General features: G+C 41.8%; 1 protein-coding gene and 1 long non-coding RNA gene across 3 annotated transcripts in view; one reads left to right on the top strand and one right to left on the bottom strand.

The window, feature by feature from the left end:
* The window catches only part of gpr156 (G protein-coupled receptor 156), an 83,550-nt gene that overhangs the window by 11,012 nt on the left and 55,724 nt on the right, over window positions 1–16,814 (bottom strand). For both annotated transcript variants that reach the window (XM_073045341.1, XM_073045343.1), the window contains 3 exons: window positions 13,584–13,694; window positions 8,399–8,524; window positions 8,066–8,161 (listed from right to left, as the gene is read on the bottom strand). In XM_073045341.1, the coding sequence (XP_072901442.1) occupies window positions 8,066–8,161; window positions 8,399–8,524; window positions 13,584–13,694 (333 nt within the window). The remainder of the gene's footprint in view (window positions 1–8,065; window positions 8,162–8,398; window positions 8,525–13,583; window positions 13,695–16,814) is intronic.
* Window positions 1–16,814, top strand: part of LOC140727687 (uncharacterized) — a 76,118-nt gene that overhangs the window by 17,283 nt on the left and 42,021 nt on the right. The gene's annotated exons all lie outside the window — the stretch shown is intronic.

Raw genomic sequence — 16,814 nt, 5'->3', positions numbered from 1 at the left:
GAGTGTGAGTCTTTATTAGTGGTGGAATTTTTACTGGGCTGCATTTAAATATTCAAAGGTATATGATATGACTAGAAGACCATTGGACCAGTTAAGTCTGAGGGTGAGACAGCTTGAATAACAATCCCAGAAGCAGATGGATTAAGGCCATGAGCTGAGACATAGGTAACCTTTTGTGACGGAAGTACTTGGAGTGAGAAATTCAGCTCAAACAGATACCAAGATAGTGAACCTATAATTAAGCACAAACAGCAAGATTATGGCTGCTCTTTTCCCTCAATTCCATTTTCTTGCCCATCCCATTCTCCCTAGTTTTCTCTTGGGTTTATTTCAAGTGCAAAAATCCGTTGACCTTTGCCTTGATTATTTTTGATGGCTGAACATTAGACTCTTCTGAAGTAATTCTAGATTTACATCACACTGGATAAAGAACTTTCGCCTCATCACAATTTTAATTGGCTTATCCCAAGAAAAAAAAACAAGTTCTATAGAAATCCACTAGAGAAATTTTATATATTTCACATGCACTTACCTCTCATTCTTAACTTTACCAAATGTGGATCAATCCTGTTCAATCTGTCCTTATGAGTCAACATTCCCAAACCATGAAAATCATTCAAGGAATTCAATCTAGTTAACTTATGCTTCACCACTTCCAAGACGTAGAGACTTCCATGGAGGTCATTGTTTTATTACATGTTTCCACACACATATTAAATTATAACCTGGGTTGTACCTAATTAGTTATCAGTTATGTTAGCATGACCTTGGAAGATACAAATTCTCTACAGAAGTTATTGGTGAAATGCGTTGGCAAAGTTCAGAACATTTTTATTGACCTGTTCTTCAAATATCAGCCAAATAGCTAAACAAATAGTTGGTCTTCCAGGACAGATCCCCTGGTTTGAAAATGTGTTTTTTTTTTCACTTCTATCCTAGCGTTTGGACATGTGAATTGAGGATGCATCTAAACTGTGTGGAGCAGAATCTGGGAGAAGGGATGGGCAGGGAAGGGAGGGGGTAGACAGCTTTGAGATGGGCCTGTGCAAATCTTAAATTTATATCCTGTTAAGTTTCATAAGATGATTAAGTTAACAAGTGGCCATTGTTTATTGACTACATGGAGTTAGATGTGTTGAAAGAATAAGTAAATTTAGGAAGGACAACAAAATTCTAGGGGCGTATAGCCCGATGGGAGTTTGGGGAGCTGGGTTAAGCACAATAGGCAGCGATTCAAACAGAGAGAGGAGAAATGGGTTAAAAATTCTATATCTGAATGCACGAAGTGTCAGAAATAAGGCAGATGAGCTTGAAGCCCAGGTGCAAATGGGTAACTATGATGTTGTTGGGATAACGGAGACATGGCTGCAGGGAGATCAGATCTGGGAAATGAATGTACAAGGGTATACGTGCTATCGTAGGGACAGAAATGTGGGCAGAGGGGGTGGGGTGGCCCTGTTGGTGAGGAATGAGATTCAGTCCTTTGCAAGGGGGGACATAGGGTCAGGAGAAGTAGAGTCTGTGTGGATAGAACTGAGGAACAGTAAGGGCAAAAGGACCCAAATGGGTGTTGTCTACAGGCCACCAAACAGCATGGATTTTGGGTGCAAGTTGAATAGGGAGTTAACATTGGCGTGTGGCAAAGGTAATGTTGCAGTAGTTATGGGGGATTTCAACATGCAGGTGAACTGGGAGAATCAGGTTGGTGCTGGACCCCAAGATAGGGAGTTTGTAGAGTGCCTACGGGATGCATTCTTGGAACAGCTTGTACGAGAGCCGACCAGGGACAAGGCTATTCTGGATTTAGTGTTATGTAATGAACAGGATTTGATAAGCGATCTTGCAGTAAAGGAGCCATTAGGAGGTAGTGATCATAATATGATAAGCTTTTATCTGCAATTTGAGAAGGATAAGGGCAGATCAGAGGTGTCAGTGTTGCAGATGAACAGGGGAAACTATGGAGCCATGAGGGAGGAGCTGGCCAAAGTTGACTGGATGGATAGCCTAGCAGAAAAGACAGTGGAACAGCAATGGCAGGTATTCTTGGGAATAATGCACAAGGTGCAAAATCAGTTCATCCCCCAGAGAAGGAAGGATTCAAAGGGGGGAAAGGGGCCACAGTGGTTGACAAAGGAAGTCAGAGATTGCATAGCATTTAAAAAAAAGGAAATATGACAGAGCTAAGGTGAGTGGGAGGACAGATGATTGGGAAGTTTTTAAGGAACAACAGAACTTAACTAAAAAGACAATACGGGGAGAAAAAATGAGGTACGAACGCAAGCTGGCCAGGAATATTAAGGAAGATAGCAAAAGCTTTTTTAGGTATGTGAAGAGAAAGAAGATAGTTAAGAACAATGTTGGGCCCTTGAAGAATGAATTGGGTGAAATTGTTATGGGAAACAGAGAAATGGCAGAAGAATTTAATGAGTACTTTAGATCTGTTTTCACTAAGGAAGACACAAGCAATCTCCCAGATGTATGGATGGGCCAAGGACATAGGGTAACAGAGGAAATGAAACAGATTGACATTCGGAAGGAAACGGTGATGAGAAGACTGATGGGACTGAAGGCTGACAAATCCCCAGGTCCAGATGGTCTGCACCCTAGGGTACTAAAGGAGGTGGCCCTGGAAATTGCGGATGCATTGGTAATCATTTTCCAATGTTCCTTAGATTCAGGATCAGTTCCTGAGGATTGGAGAATGGCTAATGTTATCCCACTTTTTAAGAAAGGAGGGAGGGAGAAAACAGAGAACTATCGACCTGTCAGCCTGACATCGGTGGTGGGGAAGATGCTAGAGTCCATTATTAAGGATGAAATAGTGGCATATCTAGATAGCAGTGATAGGATTGGGCCGAGCCAGCATGGATTTACCAAGGGTAAATCATGCTTGACTAATCTGTTGGAGTTTTTCGAGGATGTAACCAGGAAGTTAGACGGGGGAGATCCAGTGGATGTAGTGTACCTCGATTTTCAGAAGGCATTTGATAAGGTCCCACATAGAAGATTGGTGGGTAAAATCAAAGCTCAGGGCATCGGGGGGAAGGCATTGACATGGATAGAAAACTGGTTGGCAGATAGAAAGCAAAGAGTAACGGTGAATGGGTGTTTCTCGGAATGGCAGGTGGTGACTAGTGGGGTGCCACAGGGCTCGGTATTGGGACCACAGCTGTTTACCATTTACGTTAACGATTTGGATGAAGGCATAGAAAATAACATCAGAAAATTTGCTGATGATACTAAGCTGGGTGGCAGTGTGACATGTGATGAGGATGTTAGGAGAATTCAGGGTGACTTGGATAGGCTGGATGAGTGGGCAGATACTTGGCAGATGGCGTTTAATGTGAATAAGTGTGAGGTTATCCACTTTGGGAGTAAGAACAGGAAGGCAGATTATTATCTGATTGGTGTAGGGTTGGGTAAGGGAGAAATACAAAGAGATCTCGGAGTCCTTGTTCATCAGTCACTGAAGGTGAATGAGCAAGTGCAGCAGGCAGTGAGGAAGGCTAATGGAATGTCGGCCTTTATTACAAAGGGAATTGAGTACAAGAGCAAGGAAATCCTCTTGCATTTGTACAGAGCCCTGGTGAGACCACACCTGGAGTATTGTGTACAGTTTTGGTCTCCAGGGTTAAGGAAGGACATCCTGGCTGTAGAGGAAGTGCAGCGTAGATTCACGAGGTTAATTCCTGGGATGTCTGGACTGTCTTAAGCAGAGAGGTTAGAGAGACTGGGATTGTACATGCTGGAATTAAGGAGATTGAGAGGGGATCTGATTGAAACATATAAGATTATTAAGGGATTGGACAAGATAGAGGCAGGAAATATGTTCCAGATGCTGGGAGAGTCCAGTACCAGAGGGCATGGTTTGAGAATAAGGGGTAGGTCATTTAGGACAGAGTTAAGGAAAAACTTCTTCTCCCAGAGAGTTGTGGGGGTCTGGAATGCACTGCCTCGGAAGGTAGTGGAGGCCAGTTCTCTGGATGCTTTCAAGAAGGATCTAGATAGATATCTTATGGATAGGGGGAATCAAGGGATATGGGGACAAGGCAGGTACCGGGTATTGATGGTAATTGATCAGCCATGATCTCAAAATGGTGGTGCAGGCTCAAGGAGCCGAATGGTCTACTTCTGCACCTATTGTCTATTGTCTACAGTGGTGTCTTCAATACTATCATTCCAAGCAAACTCATCACCAAACTTCAGTTAATGCCTCCTTCTGCAAACAGATCTTTGACGTTCTGATTGACACACTACAATTAGTAAGAATACACAGCAACACCTCTGCCACCATTATTCTCATCACTGGTGTTCCTTTGCCTCAGCTCCCTTCCCTAATCCCACTGTAGGGGGCTTTATCTCAAATAATGGTGAGTTGAAGTACTGGAAGGAGATAGAGAGCTTAGTGACATGGTCAGGCAGAACTGTTCCTATTTCTCTTTTGGCTTCTCCCATTTTCTCCAGATTCAAGGGGCAGTCATGGGCCCCAGCTATGCTTACCTTTTTGTTGGTGATGTGGAACAGCCCTTGTTCCAAGCCTTCCCTGGTGATACTCCCCAACTCTTCCTGTGCTACATTGATGACTGCATTTGTGCTGCTTCATGCACTCATGCTGAGCTCGTCTATTTCAACTTTGCCTCCAACTTCCACCTGCTCTGAAATTCACTTGGTCCATTCTGACACCTCTTTCCCTTTTCTCGATCTGTCTCCATCTCTGTCTACTAACATGTTTTTTTTTTATAAACCTACTGATTCTCATGGCTATATTGACTTTTCATCCTGTCTCCTGTAAAAATGCTATTCCCTTTTCTCAGTTTTTTTTGTCTCTGCTGGGTCTATTTCCAAGATGAGGCTTTCCTTACCAGGACATCAGAGATGTCCTTCTTCAAACAACAGGGTTTCTTTCCACCACCATTGATGCTGACCTTACCCGCATCTTCTCCATTTCCTGGATATCTGTGCTCACCCCACATTCCTGCTGCCTTAACAGGGACAGAGTTTCTTTTGCCCTCACCTAACACCCCATGAGCCTCTGCATCCAACATATCATTCTCCACAACTTTTGCCATCTTCAAAAGGATCCTACCACCAAACCCATCTTTACCTCCCCCGCCCTCCCTCCCGCCCAACTCTCTGCTTTCCACAGGGATTGTTCTCTCCACGATTCCCTTGTCCTTTCCCAGTAATCTCCCTCCTGGCACATATTCCTGCGAGCGATAGGTATGCTATACCCACCCATTTACATCCTCCCTTGCTTCTATTCAGGGCCCCAAACAGTCCTTCCAGGGGAGGCAACACTTAGCCTGCAAATCTCTTGGTGTTGTCTATTGTATCTGGTACTCCTGATGCAGCCTACACTGGCGAGACCTGACATAAATTACGGGACCCCTTTTTCAAGCAGCACTGCTCCATCCACCAAAAGAGGAGTTTCCCAGTGGTCAACCATTTTAATTCCTATCCCCATTCCTATTCCGACATGTTGGTTCATGGTCTCCTCTTTTGCCACGATGAGGCCAGACTCATGGTGGAGGAGCAACACCTCATATTCCATCCAGGTAGCCTCCAACCCAATGGCACGACCATCCATTTCACCTCCAGTAAATTTTTCCCCCTTCCTATTCCCTTTTCTTCTATTTCCCACTCTCATCTCTTCTCTCCACCTGCCTATCGCCTCCCCCAGTGCCCCTCCTTCTTCCTTCTTTCCAACAGTCCACTCTCCTATCAGATTCCTTCCCCTCCAGCCCTTATAACCTTTCCCACCCACCTGGGTCCACTTATCACCTTCTAGCTAATTCTCTTTCCTCTCCCTCACTTTTTTATTCTGATGTCATCCCCCTGAGGAAGGGTCTCGGCTCAAAATGTCGACTGTTTGTTCATTTCCATTGATGCTGCTTGACCTGCTGAGTTGCTCCAGCATTTTGTGTGTGTTGCTTAGTGACATGGTGTCATGACAACTATCTTTCCCTTGATGTCAACAAAACAAGAGAGCTGGTCATTGAATTCAGAAAGGGGCATGGCGCATGTGCTTCTGTCTACAGTACATTAATAGTGCTGAGGGTGAGTGATTCGAGTTTCTAGGTGTGAACATAAACAATAGCTTTTTTGGGTCCAAATATGTTGATGACACAGCAAAGAAAGCTCACCAATGCTTCTACTTCCTCTCAAAGATCAAGAAATTTGGCATGCCCACACTGGCTCTGATCAATTTTTATTGATCCACCATGGAAAGAATTCTGAGTGCATAATGGATTGGTAACTGCTCTGCACGTGAGCACAAGAAACTGCAGAGACCTGTGGACACAGCTCAGCATATCACAAGAACCAGCCTCCCCTCTATGGACTCTGCCTATACTTCTCGCTGCCTCAGTAAAGCAAAAACCCCACTCACCCCTGGCATTTCCTCTTCTCCCTCTCCTATTGGGCAGAAGATACAAAACTCTGAAAGAACCTACCACCAGCTCAAGGACAGCTTCTATCCCACTGATATCAGACTCTTGAATGGACCTTTTGTACGATAAGATGGACTCTTGACCTTACAATCTACCTCCCTATGATCTTGTACTTTATCATTTACCCACACTGTACTTTTTGGTAGCTTTTACACTTTATTGTTATTGTTTTACCTTATTTTAGCTCAATGCTCTGTGTAATGATTGGATCTGTATAAACAGTATTGAGGACAAGCTTTTCACTGCATCTTGATACAGGTGACAATAATAAGCCAATACCAATAAACAGTGGATAACTTTTGGTTAGAAAGTTAAAACAATGAAGTAATGTCATGGAAATATTACTACAAATGTGTCATAACAGTAGTTATCTGGAGAAATTTTGGAGGCAGCCCAGGCTTGATATTGGGCATGCCTTTGGATAGTTAAAATGACTTTTGCATATTACAGAGAAGCTGTAAAAAGAATGTGTAAAAATAGTCAGATGGCAGATAACAATGGTGAAGGAGAAGGAAGTGTAGGCAAATACTTTCAAAAGCTTCAGGAAGTTTGAGGAAAACTAGTGTGCTGTTGTCAGATTGAGAATCAAACCACGGCAGCTTCTAGAAATTCTAAATAAAAAGTAAAATTGCTGAAAAATACACAAGTGGGTAAGTTTTAGTAGAACCAAGAGAATAAGTGTTCATATTTAAGGTTATTAACATTTTATCAGAAGTGGCCAATTCAGACACAAATTGGAAGGGTTGTTGAATCTTAAGGACTTTATTGTGTTATATTGGAAGGTGAAATACTGTTCCTCTAGTTTATGTAAGGTTTCATTGGAATGGTACAAGATGCCAAAGACATACAATGGATATGAATAGAGAAATAAAAATGACAGACGATTGGAAGCCCAGGATCACCCCGAAGATTGACTGGGGTGCTCTGCGAAGTCATCAGAAAATCAGAAACACCTTGGTAAATGTTAGGTCTGTCACGGTCAAACCATTACAATCAACATGGTGTGGTTTATTTTTCATTTTACAAAAAAAAGGTCAACATAAACAATTAACTTGAGTAACAAGAGGTGGCACAAGGTTGGTCGAGATAGAACAGAATGCCAGGTAAAATCAATTAGGAAGTAGTAATTGAACCAGAGTAACAGCTTGTTGTAAAGTATTCTTATTTCACCAATGGCACTGGGAGTGAAGCTGAACAAATCTGGGATTATAAACTGAAACCAGACAGATTAAAATCTCATAGAATTCCAAACTGTATACTGTGCAAACAGCAGAGAAAGCTTGCCAGCCCTACCCTGCCTGACCTACCTGTGATGCTATTCCCATATGACACTGTTGGCTCAATGCCCTAGCAAACAGCTTAATTGTTCAAATGATTGCTAAGAGGGTGTCTCATATCTTATCGGGTTAACCACATCTGCATGACATGAACTTAACTCCATTGCCATCGCCACAGATGCTGCCTAACCTGCTGAGTACTTCTAGCATTTTCTGTTTGTATTCCCATGGTTGGCCTCCCCTCACCCCTGAGACAGGTAACAAAACAAAAACAAAAAACAATCTTGAGCTTGAGCTTTCAAAGAACAAGAATGGGGGAAAAAAAAGACAAATTCTTACCTTCAGAAGTGAAATGAGAATAATCCAGATGTCTGTGTAATGAGAAGCACAACTTTTCATCACTGTGGCAGAGTAAGAAAGAGTTTTTTCAATTGCCTGTGGTATGAGAAATCATCCAGAAGAAAAAGATGAGGGAATATGGAAGACAATCTGACTTGTTTGTTTTCCATCCTGCCTGTGCAACACTTAGGAGACTGACTAATTTGAAACAAAATTAAAATAGTTTCACAAATGACATCTTATTTATCTTTATAAACAATTGGAATCACTACAATTAAAATAATTTTTGTTTTCATTCTTTAAATGAGCACTGAAATTAGAAGTTTTTATTACCCTTATTTCTGCGTTTAAGGACTGAATACATTCCAGTGGATCAGCAATACCCCATGTCAGCAGAACCAGTATATCCAAGCCAATTACTCCAGCTACCATTCCCAATAATTGAATGTCTTTGATTATCTGAAAGGCAAAGCAAATTCGGCTCATTGCATCTCAAAAACCTGAAAGCCCAATTTGTTACATCAGAAACAGGAATAGAAGCATTAAGCTATTACTAAAATAAGAATGGAATGTGCTAGAAATAATCAGCAGACCGAGCAGTATACAGGATTAATGGGCCACGATCATTGCCAGGCAATTGTCACACGTGGGAATTAGGCCTCAGTCTGCAGATCATATCTGCCTTTATCCTAGGTCATCCGGATGGCTTTTTGCTGGAGGCCTTTGTGCCTGGTTGTGAATGTCTCTGTTAATAAAACATTTAAAATAGATGCAAATTAATGTAAAAATTAGCAATACATTAAAGAGTGAAATTATTTTCAAACACATTTCTTTGATATAAAGTGATGAAAATGTTAATATAAATGAAATTATTATTTTTTTTTAATAATTCCAGTTCAGCTACCCAGACCCTCGATTCAGCACAGGAGCCCTAAGCATGGTACTAGTGACAGGGACAGTGACCAAGCAGCAGGTTACAGGCACAGCATCTGACCTCCAGTGTATTCCTAACATTCATACTCCCTGAAGAGGAGCAAATTCTGGCCACTGTTAGAGATTGATAACCTTCTGCAATATTCTATAAATTATGTGAGGTTTTTTATTTAGTTCATGTGCCAATTACAGCTTTTTCAGTGCTTCTCCAACCTATTTCTATACCAATTAATCTAAACATTACTAAACTTGAGGCTTCTTTATAACAATGCCTACAGTTTGTGTGGTAAAAATCTTTCCAGTTTTCACCCTTAATTATTTTTGTAAAATATAGGCAACCAACAAATTAGACCATAAGACAAAGGAGCAGAATTAGGCCATTCAGCCCATTGAGTCTGCTCGGCTGAATATTTGATCATGGTTGTTTTATTTTTCCTCTGAATCCCATTCTCCTGCCTTCTCCACATAACCTTTGATGCTCTTCCTAGTCAAGAATCTATCTATCTCTACATTAAATATACTCAACGGCCTCCACAGCTGTCAGTGGCAATTAATTCCACAGATTCACCAAACTTTGCTAAAGAAATTCCTTCTCATCTCTGTTCTGAAGGAACTCCCTTCTAGTCTGAGGTTGGTCCCAGATTCTCCATCTATTGAAAATGTTCTCTCTATGTCCATTCATCCGTGTCTTTCAATATTTGGTACATTTCAGTGAGATCCACTCATTCTTCTAAACTCCAGTGTGTCCAGGCCCCAAGCCATCAAACACTCCTCATATATTAACCCTTTCAATGTTGGGATCATTCTTGTAACCTCCTCTGGATCGTCTCTAATGCCAGCACATCCTTCTGTAGGTTTGGGGCCCAAAACAGTTCATATTACTCCTAATGTGGTTTGATCAATGCCTTATAAAGTCTCAGCATTACATCCTTGCTTTTATATTCTAGTCCTTTCAAAATGAATGTTAACATTACTTTTCCCTTCCTTAGTACTGACTTAATCACCAAGTTAATCATTAGGCAATCTTACACTAAAACTCCCAAGGCCCTTTGCACTCTCGAATTTTCTCTCCATTTAGAAAACAGTTTACGCCTTCCTTCTACCAAACATGACTATGCACTTCCCTATGCTATATTCTATCTGCCATTTCTTTGCCCATTCTCCTAATCTGTTCAAGTCCTTCTGCAGACTTCCTCCTTCCTTAGCACTAGCTGCACCCCCCCCCCCCCCCACTTACTTGCAGCATCTGCACACTTGGCCACAAAGCAATCAATTCTATCATCCAGATCAGTAATATATAACATGAAAAGCAGTGGACCCAGCACTGACCCCTGCAAAACACTAAAAGACACCAGCACTCAACAAGAGTCCCTCTTTATTCCCACTCTTCATCTTCTGCAGTCATCCAATCTAGTCCGTGCTAGTATCTTTCCTATAATGCCATGGGCTCCTATCTTGTTTAGCATCCTCATGTTCAGCATCTTGTCAAAGGCCTTCTGAAAGTCCAAGTAAACACACCCCTTTGTCTATCCTGCCTGTTATTTCCTCAAAGAATTCCTATAGATTTGACAAGCAGGACTTTCCCTTAAGGAAACAATATTGATTTTGGCCTATTGTATCATGTGCCACCAAGTACCCCAATAACTCATCATTAATAATGGACACTAACATCTTGCGAACCACTGAATTCAGGCTAACTGGCATATAATTTCCTACTTTTGTGTGTGCCATCGACTTTAAGCCTGAGTCCCTCGAGCAACAAAGCTTGCTGCAGATGTGGTCACCAAGAACAACAATAGGGTCCACCAGCTCCCACATTTTGCACCCACAACATATAAACTATTCCAGCATCCCTACTTTGTTTAATAAATTGTAATTTGGTGTATTTTTATTTAACTACAATTAAAAAAACATCACCTATTCCTCAAACATGAGGAAATCTGCAGATGCTGGGAATTCAAGCGACGCACACAAAATCTGGTGGAACGCAGTAGGCCAGGCGGCATCTATAGGAAGAAGTAAGGTCTCGGCCCGAAACATTAACTGTACTTCTTCCTATAGATGCTGCCTGGCCTTGCTGAGTTCCACCAGCATTTTGTGTGTATCACCTATTCCTACCTGTATACTCATTTTTGCCTCCTCACTGAAGCTTCTCGAGACGAAGCCTCAGATTCTCACTCCTACTCCGGTCCACTCACATTATGGCCACTCCTCTTTACCGTACCTTGCCACACAGAATGAGGGAGCACATTGGCTCTGCAGGTAGTGCAGATGTGTGGCAGCTCCGGCAACCTGAGTTCAATTCTAACCTCAGTGTGGAGTTTGCGCACGTTTCTTCTACACGTGCTTTGGCTCCAACACCTCAAAGACATTGCAATTGTTTGTTGAAATAGCTACCGTAATTATCCCTGGTGTAGGACATTGTCAGGCAAATTAGTGTGCCAATGGTCATGTAAGGGAGAGTAGTTTACCTGAAAATAAGTGAGTGGATAGGGTCGCTGGGTTTGCTCTGGCATCGTGGCAGAAGGAAAGAGAGAATATGAGAAATGCTCAAGGCTGCAAGTTTAGCTAATAATGGGAAATAAAGAAAGTGCAGAGACTTTCAGTAATCAGATCAATCTTCATGTTGGAAGATATTAAACACATACAGATAGATTATCAAGGTATAGTGGGGAGGATGAACTTAAAGCAATCTGTTTTGCACAGTTTATTTTATCTTATATCACTGGACATGGTATAAACTGGAGGCGAGGAGTGTGGGAGGATATAAGATAGAATTACTCTAAATCATAGGTATGGGCCTGTATCCAGGGTTACGGATCCCACTGCCTTGTGGGTACCTTCGGGAGAAGAGAAGGCTAAGGAGTAAACCCTACATAAATCCAGAGAGGAGCCCCTAAGGCGGTTGTATGACGTATCATGTCACCTCCCGGCAGCTCCTGCAGCCAAGCTGATGCCAAATGTACTGCTTCGCATTCCTTTGGACCACATCTGCGAGGCCAAGAGGGGGGTCTTGATGTCTGGGCAGCCCAGGATCTCCATATTCATCGCCCAGGACTGCGCCCCGGAGAGGTCACTCACACCCAATTAAGCCCTAAACCAGGCATGTCCATTGTCTACTTAGACAGACAGAGCCATTAAGTTAACTCTAAATCATAAAAATACTGTAGTCAGATTTTTTCTTTATTCTAATTTGCCAGAAAAATATCAAAATATGAAAACAAAAGCTGTTAGTGAAATATAGTGAAAAGACAAAACAGCAGAATCATTGGCCTGCTCCTCCTTTGGTAGGCCTTGGGGTCAAAGTTGACTTACATCAATTTTGTGTTTCTGTCGTGGCAAAGGAGGTTAGTGTTGGAACCATGGACTTCCATGGATGACACAAGAGATGTTTGGCAGGGGTGGGGACAGATGGACAGATGGATATCTGAAGTGATGTGGTAGAGTCCTGCATGCTCCTGATATGTGGCTTCAAACTCCTCAATATTCTCCCAAATGCGTCCTCTCCGCTTTGAGTGATCCCATTTCTTTAAGATGGTGCAATTTCTTTAAGGATCTTTAAATATCTTTATCTGGCCACCTGCTCATGGAATGCAATTCTCTCAAAATCCCAGCCATGAAATGATGCCTTTGCTGCCAGAAATTCGTTTACTCAGCTCCCACGTATCACAAAACTAAAGATTAAGATTTTAAAAAGAGAAAGGGGGAAAGAAGCACCACACCAAGACTGCAGAAACCGTGGCATTATTCACTATCAGTGACATTTCACTCAGTTTTGAAGTAAATCGTCTTCTCAATACCCAGAGTCTATAGTTGTCATCTACATCATTTATTATTACAGTATATTGAAATTTGTCCTCTACTGTGCCTATTGTCTTCTTAGTTATCTATTTATTAATTATTGTACTGTCCTGCACTGTTTTGTGCACTTTATGTAGTCCTGTGTAGGTCTGTAGTCTAGTGTAGTTTTGTGTTGTTTCATGTAGCACCATGGTCCTGGATGAATGTTGTTTCATTTTTACTGTGTACTGTAAGAGCAGTTTATGGTTGAAATGACAATAAAAAGTGACTTGACTTGAAAAAATGTTTAATGTTATTTGTACATTGAATTCTCTATGGCTATTAATAAATTTTCAGCCCGGTGTTCTAAGATTAATGTATGACACATAAGCCAATGTCCAGATGGTAATGGCAATCTGTACCTATTTACTTATTTGTAGTTATTTACATAGGGATCCATTGCCATTGACAATTAGTGCTAACTGATGACACCACTTTGATTTTAGGTTAGACAACATAGGAATCTTGGCACCAAGAGAAGCTAGTTTACAATTCTCTGTACAGCAAGTTGAGGTTGGCAAAAAGTAGAGGATATTGTACTGCATCTCTTGTATTTCTATTATTATTTCTGTCTGTCGTTGTACTAGCAAGGCCCCCCAGAAGTTTGCTGGCTGACACATTTCATTCTCCAATTGTTGTTGTATATTAAACATCAAATTGAAGTAGGTGAATTCTCCTAGTTTTTCTCCTAGGTATAAAGTTCACGCAGTTAATCTGGGTCACGGGTGCTGACGTGCTTGCTTACCACTCTCTTCTCAGGGATTCGTTGTGTGAAAATTTTGTAGAGCCGCCAGGTCTTCCCCAGAATGGGTCCAAATATCAAAGAGATTCCAATGCAAAGAACCCAGATGCGAATCTGTAATTTAAGTTGAGGCTTCTGTTCAAACAAAATCTTCTGAAACTAACAATAGCTATGACTAAAGGCAGTTAATGTACAACCTCAGAAATGAGGTAACCGTTTTAATCTCTCAACCAGTGTAGCTTTTCTTGACATTTTTTTCAGACAGCTAAAAAGTAAACATACAAGCTGGCATATAGAAATAAACTATTCTCACTGCAAGATTTCATTGGCATGTGTTACGTGCACTGAGGCTGAAGTTCTGTCCGTCCCTTTACATCGATGATGACGGAGAATGAGAGACAGCAGACTCGATGGGCCAAATGGCCTACTTCTGCTCCTATACCTTATGCTCTTATGAATATGACAAAGGCCATGATGTCAGCAGAGCTGAGATTCAGCAGATAACAAAGTTAAACTCTGGATTAACATGGATCACTTCCATGAGAAACAGTGAATTATCTGCATAAAGGTAATCCAATATATTTCATGGAATATATCATGGGGCCCTCCCCCACCCACCATTGCTTTATTGATAAATATATATTTAACATTACTATAACCCCAACCCCCATTGCTTTATTTATAAACATCTATTCATTAATTATTATGGTTGCTGGTCACAAGTAATAACTTTGTCATTTTTTACCTTAACATTTACGATGGAAAGGAGCTCATGTACTAATCAAATAATGCCGACATTTTGTGGTGGAAAGCAATGTCTGAAGGTGATAATATTGCAGTTGCAGGTCCCTGGCCACTGGGTGGTGATGTTGCGCTAGGCAGTGAGTGAAAATTCCTGAGTTTTTGTGGTGCACTTGGATCCCAATCACTTCACACAAAAAAATACACTAACATTGCTCAAAAATATTTCTTTTTTTTTTTGCAGACCTAAAATTGCAGGAGATTGCTGGGGCTCTGATAGAGACTCTTGCATCTTCATTGGCCATGGGTGAGGTACCAGAAGACTGGAAGATAGTTAATGTTGTCCTTTGTTCAAAAAGGGCAGCAAAGGTTACACCTGGATACGAGATGGCGAACCTAACGCCAGTGGTAGAGAAGTTGTTGGCAAGATTCCGGGGGATAGGATTTGTATTCTCTTGGAAAGACTGGGACTAAATGAAAGAGATCAGCATGATTTATGTAGGGGAGATCATGTCTCAGAAACCTGATTGAGTGATTTGGGGAGGTAACCATGGTGATAAAGGCAGGGTGGTAAAGGTTGTCCATGTGGCCTTACATTAAGGCTTCTGACAAGGCCTTACATTGGCAGGTTAGTCAATAAGTTTAAAGGTACAGTGGAGCGTTGGGGACATGATCCAAAATTTGCTTGGTGATAGGAGGCACAGAGGTGTGTTGATTTGTGTTTTTTGACTGGAAATCTGAAGCGAGTGGTGTGCTACAGATGTATATTGGTGTATACTGATAGATACAGTACATATGATTGACAGATAAGAATGTAGAGGGGGTTGATTAATAAGTTCCCAGACAACACAAACATTGATAGGGCCATAGATAGCAAAGAAGATTGTTTAAAGATACAATGAAACATAGGTCAACTGGAAAGTTGGAAGGAGTGGTAGCAGATGGAATTTACAGTAGACAAGTAATGCTCTTTGTGAGGTCAAGTTCTTTTAGGGCATTCAGAGTAAATGGCAGGGACTCTAGGAGCTGATGTAGAGAGGGACCTTGGGCTGCAAATCCTTGGCTTTCTGAAAGTGGCAACAGAAATGGATAGGGTAGTGAAAAAGGCATTCGTTAAGCTTGTATTCACAGGCCAGGGCATTGAGTATAAAAGTTGGGATGTCGTGTTGCAGATGTACAAAACAGTGGTTAATCGCACTTGGAGCATAGTGTATGGTTCTAGTCACCACCTGCAGGAAGGTTAGAGTCGTAATAGAGGGATTAGATAAAAGATGCACCAGGATGTTGTCTTTGACGGAGGGCAATTGTTTGGTGGGATTGGATAGGCTGGGTTTAACATAGGAGGCTGAAATGTGATCTTACAACATTATGAGGAAGATAGATAATCAGAATTCTCCTCTCAGGGCAGGGGGGGGGGGTCTAAAATGAGAGGACACAAGCTCCTGGAAGGGGAAAAATTTAAAGGAGAACTGAGAAATAAGTTTTTCCACACAGGGACTGGTGAATATTTGAAATGGGTTGCCAGAGGAAGTAGTGACGGCAGATACCACTAAAATATTTAAAAAGCATTGAGGCAGGTACTTGGGTAGCAAGAAGTAGACAAATACCGGTTTAGGATAGGCAAATGGGTTTCGTGTAGGCAGGCATTATGGTTGGTATGGATGAGATGGCCGTGAGAACCTGCTTGTGTGATGTACCTGTACATTTCCAAATTCCTCCTTATTTTGGTGTGTCCACTGGAACATCGCGATCTGTTCTCAGCTGAATGCTCACATTTTTTGAGTGTGCTGTCCAACCTAGCTTCTCACATCTATTTCTCAGTCAAACCTCCCTGCTTCCAAATGCTGGAACTTTTACCCAAGCGTTGGTTGCTGCTATTTTGTTACATTGTTGAGTCCCACCTCCAGCTGCTCTACCCCCCAGCCTGCACTCCAGCAGAGTGTTGTAACTCATCATCCTTCTGCACCATTCCTGCTGTCTTATCCAAACTCAGAACCAACTACTGCTCCCCAAGGCAACACATGCTATGGGTCTGAAGCCTGATCCTTATTCAACAATTCATCCAGAGTTATAGAGTACTGCATCACAAAAACAGACCTTTTGGCCCATCTAGTCTGTGCTAACCTGTTATTCTGCTTACTCCCACCTGGGCCATAGCCCTCCATACCCCTCCCATCCATGTACGTATCCAAACTTCTCTTAACTGTTCCAACCAAACACATATCCACCACTTCTGCTGGCAGCTCATTCCACACTTGCACCACAATCTGAGTGAAATAGTTGCTCCTCAGATTCCTCTTAAACATTTCACCTTTCACCCTTAACCTATGACCTCTAGTTCTAGTTTCACCCAACCTCAGTGGAAAACTCCTGCTTGTACTTAGCTAATCTATACGCGTCGTAATGTTGTGTTTCTCTATCAAATCTCCCCTCATTCTCTGACCCTCCATAGAAAAACGTCCTAGCCTATTCAACCTATCCCTAAGACATCCA

The sequence above is a fragment of the Hemitrygon akajei genome, chromosome 5, assembly GCF_048418815.1.
Source record: "Hemitrygon akajei chromosome 5, sHemAka1.3, whole genome shotgun sequence".
Classification (NCBI taxonomy): Eukaryota; Metazoa; Chordata; class Chondrichthyes; order Myliobatiformes; family Dasyatidae; genus Hemitrygon; species Hemitrygon akajei.
The sequence above is the reverse complement of the archived record's forward strand: the minus strand, read 5'-3'. Positions and strand labels throughout refer to the sequence as shown.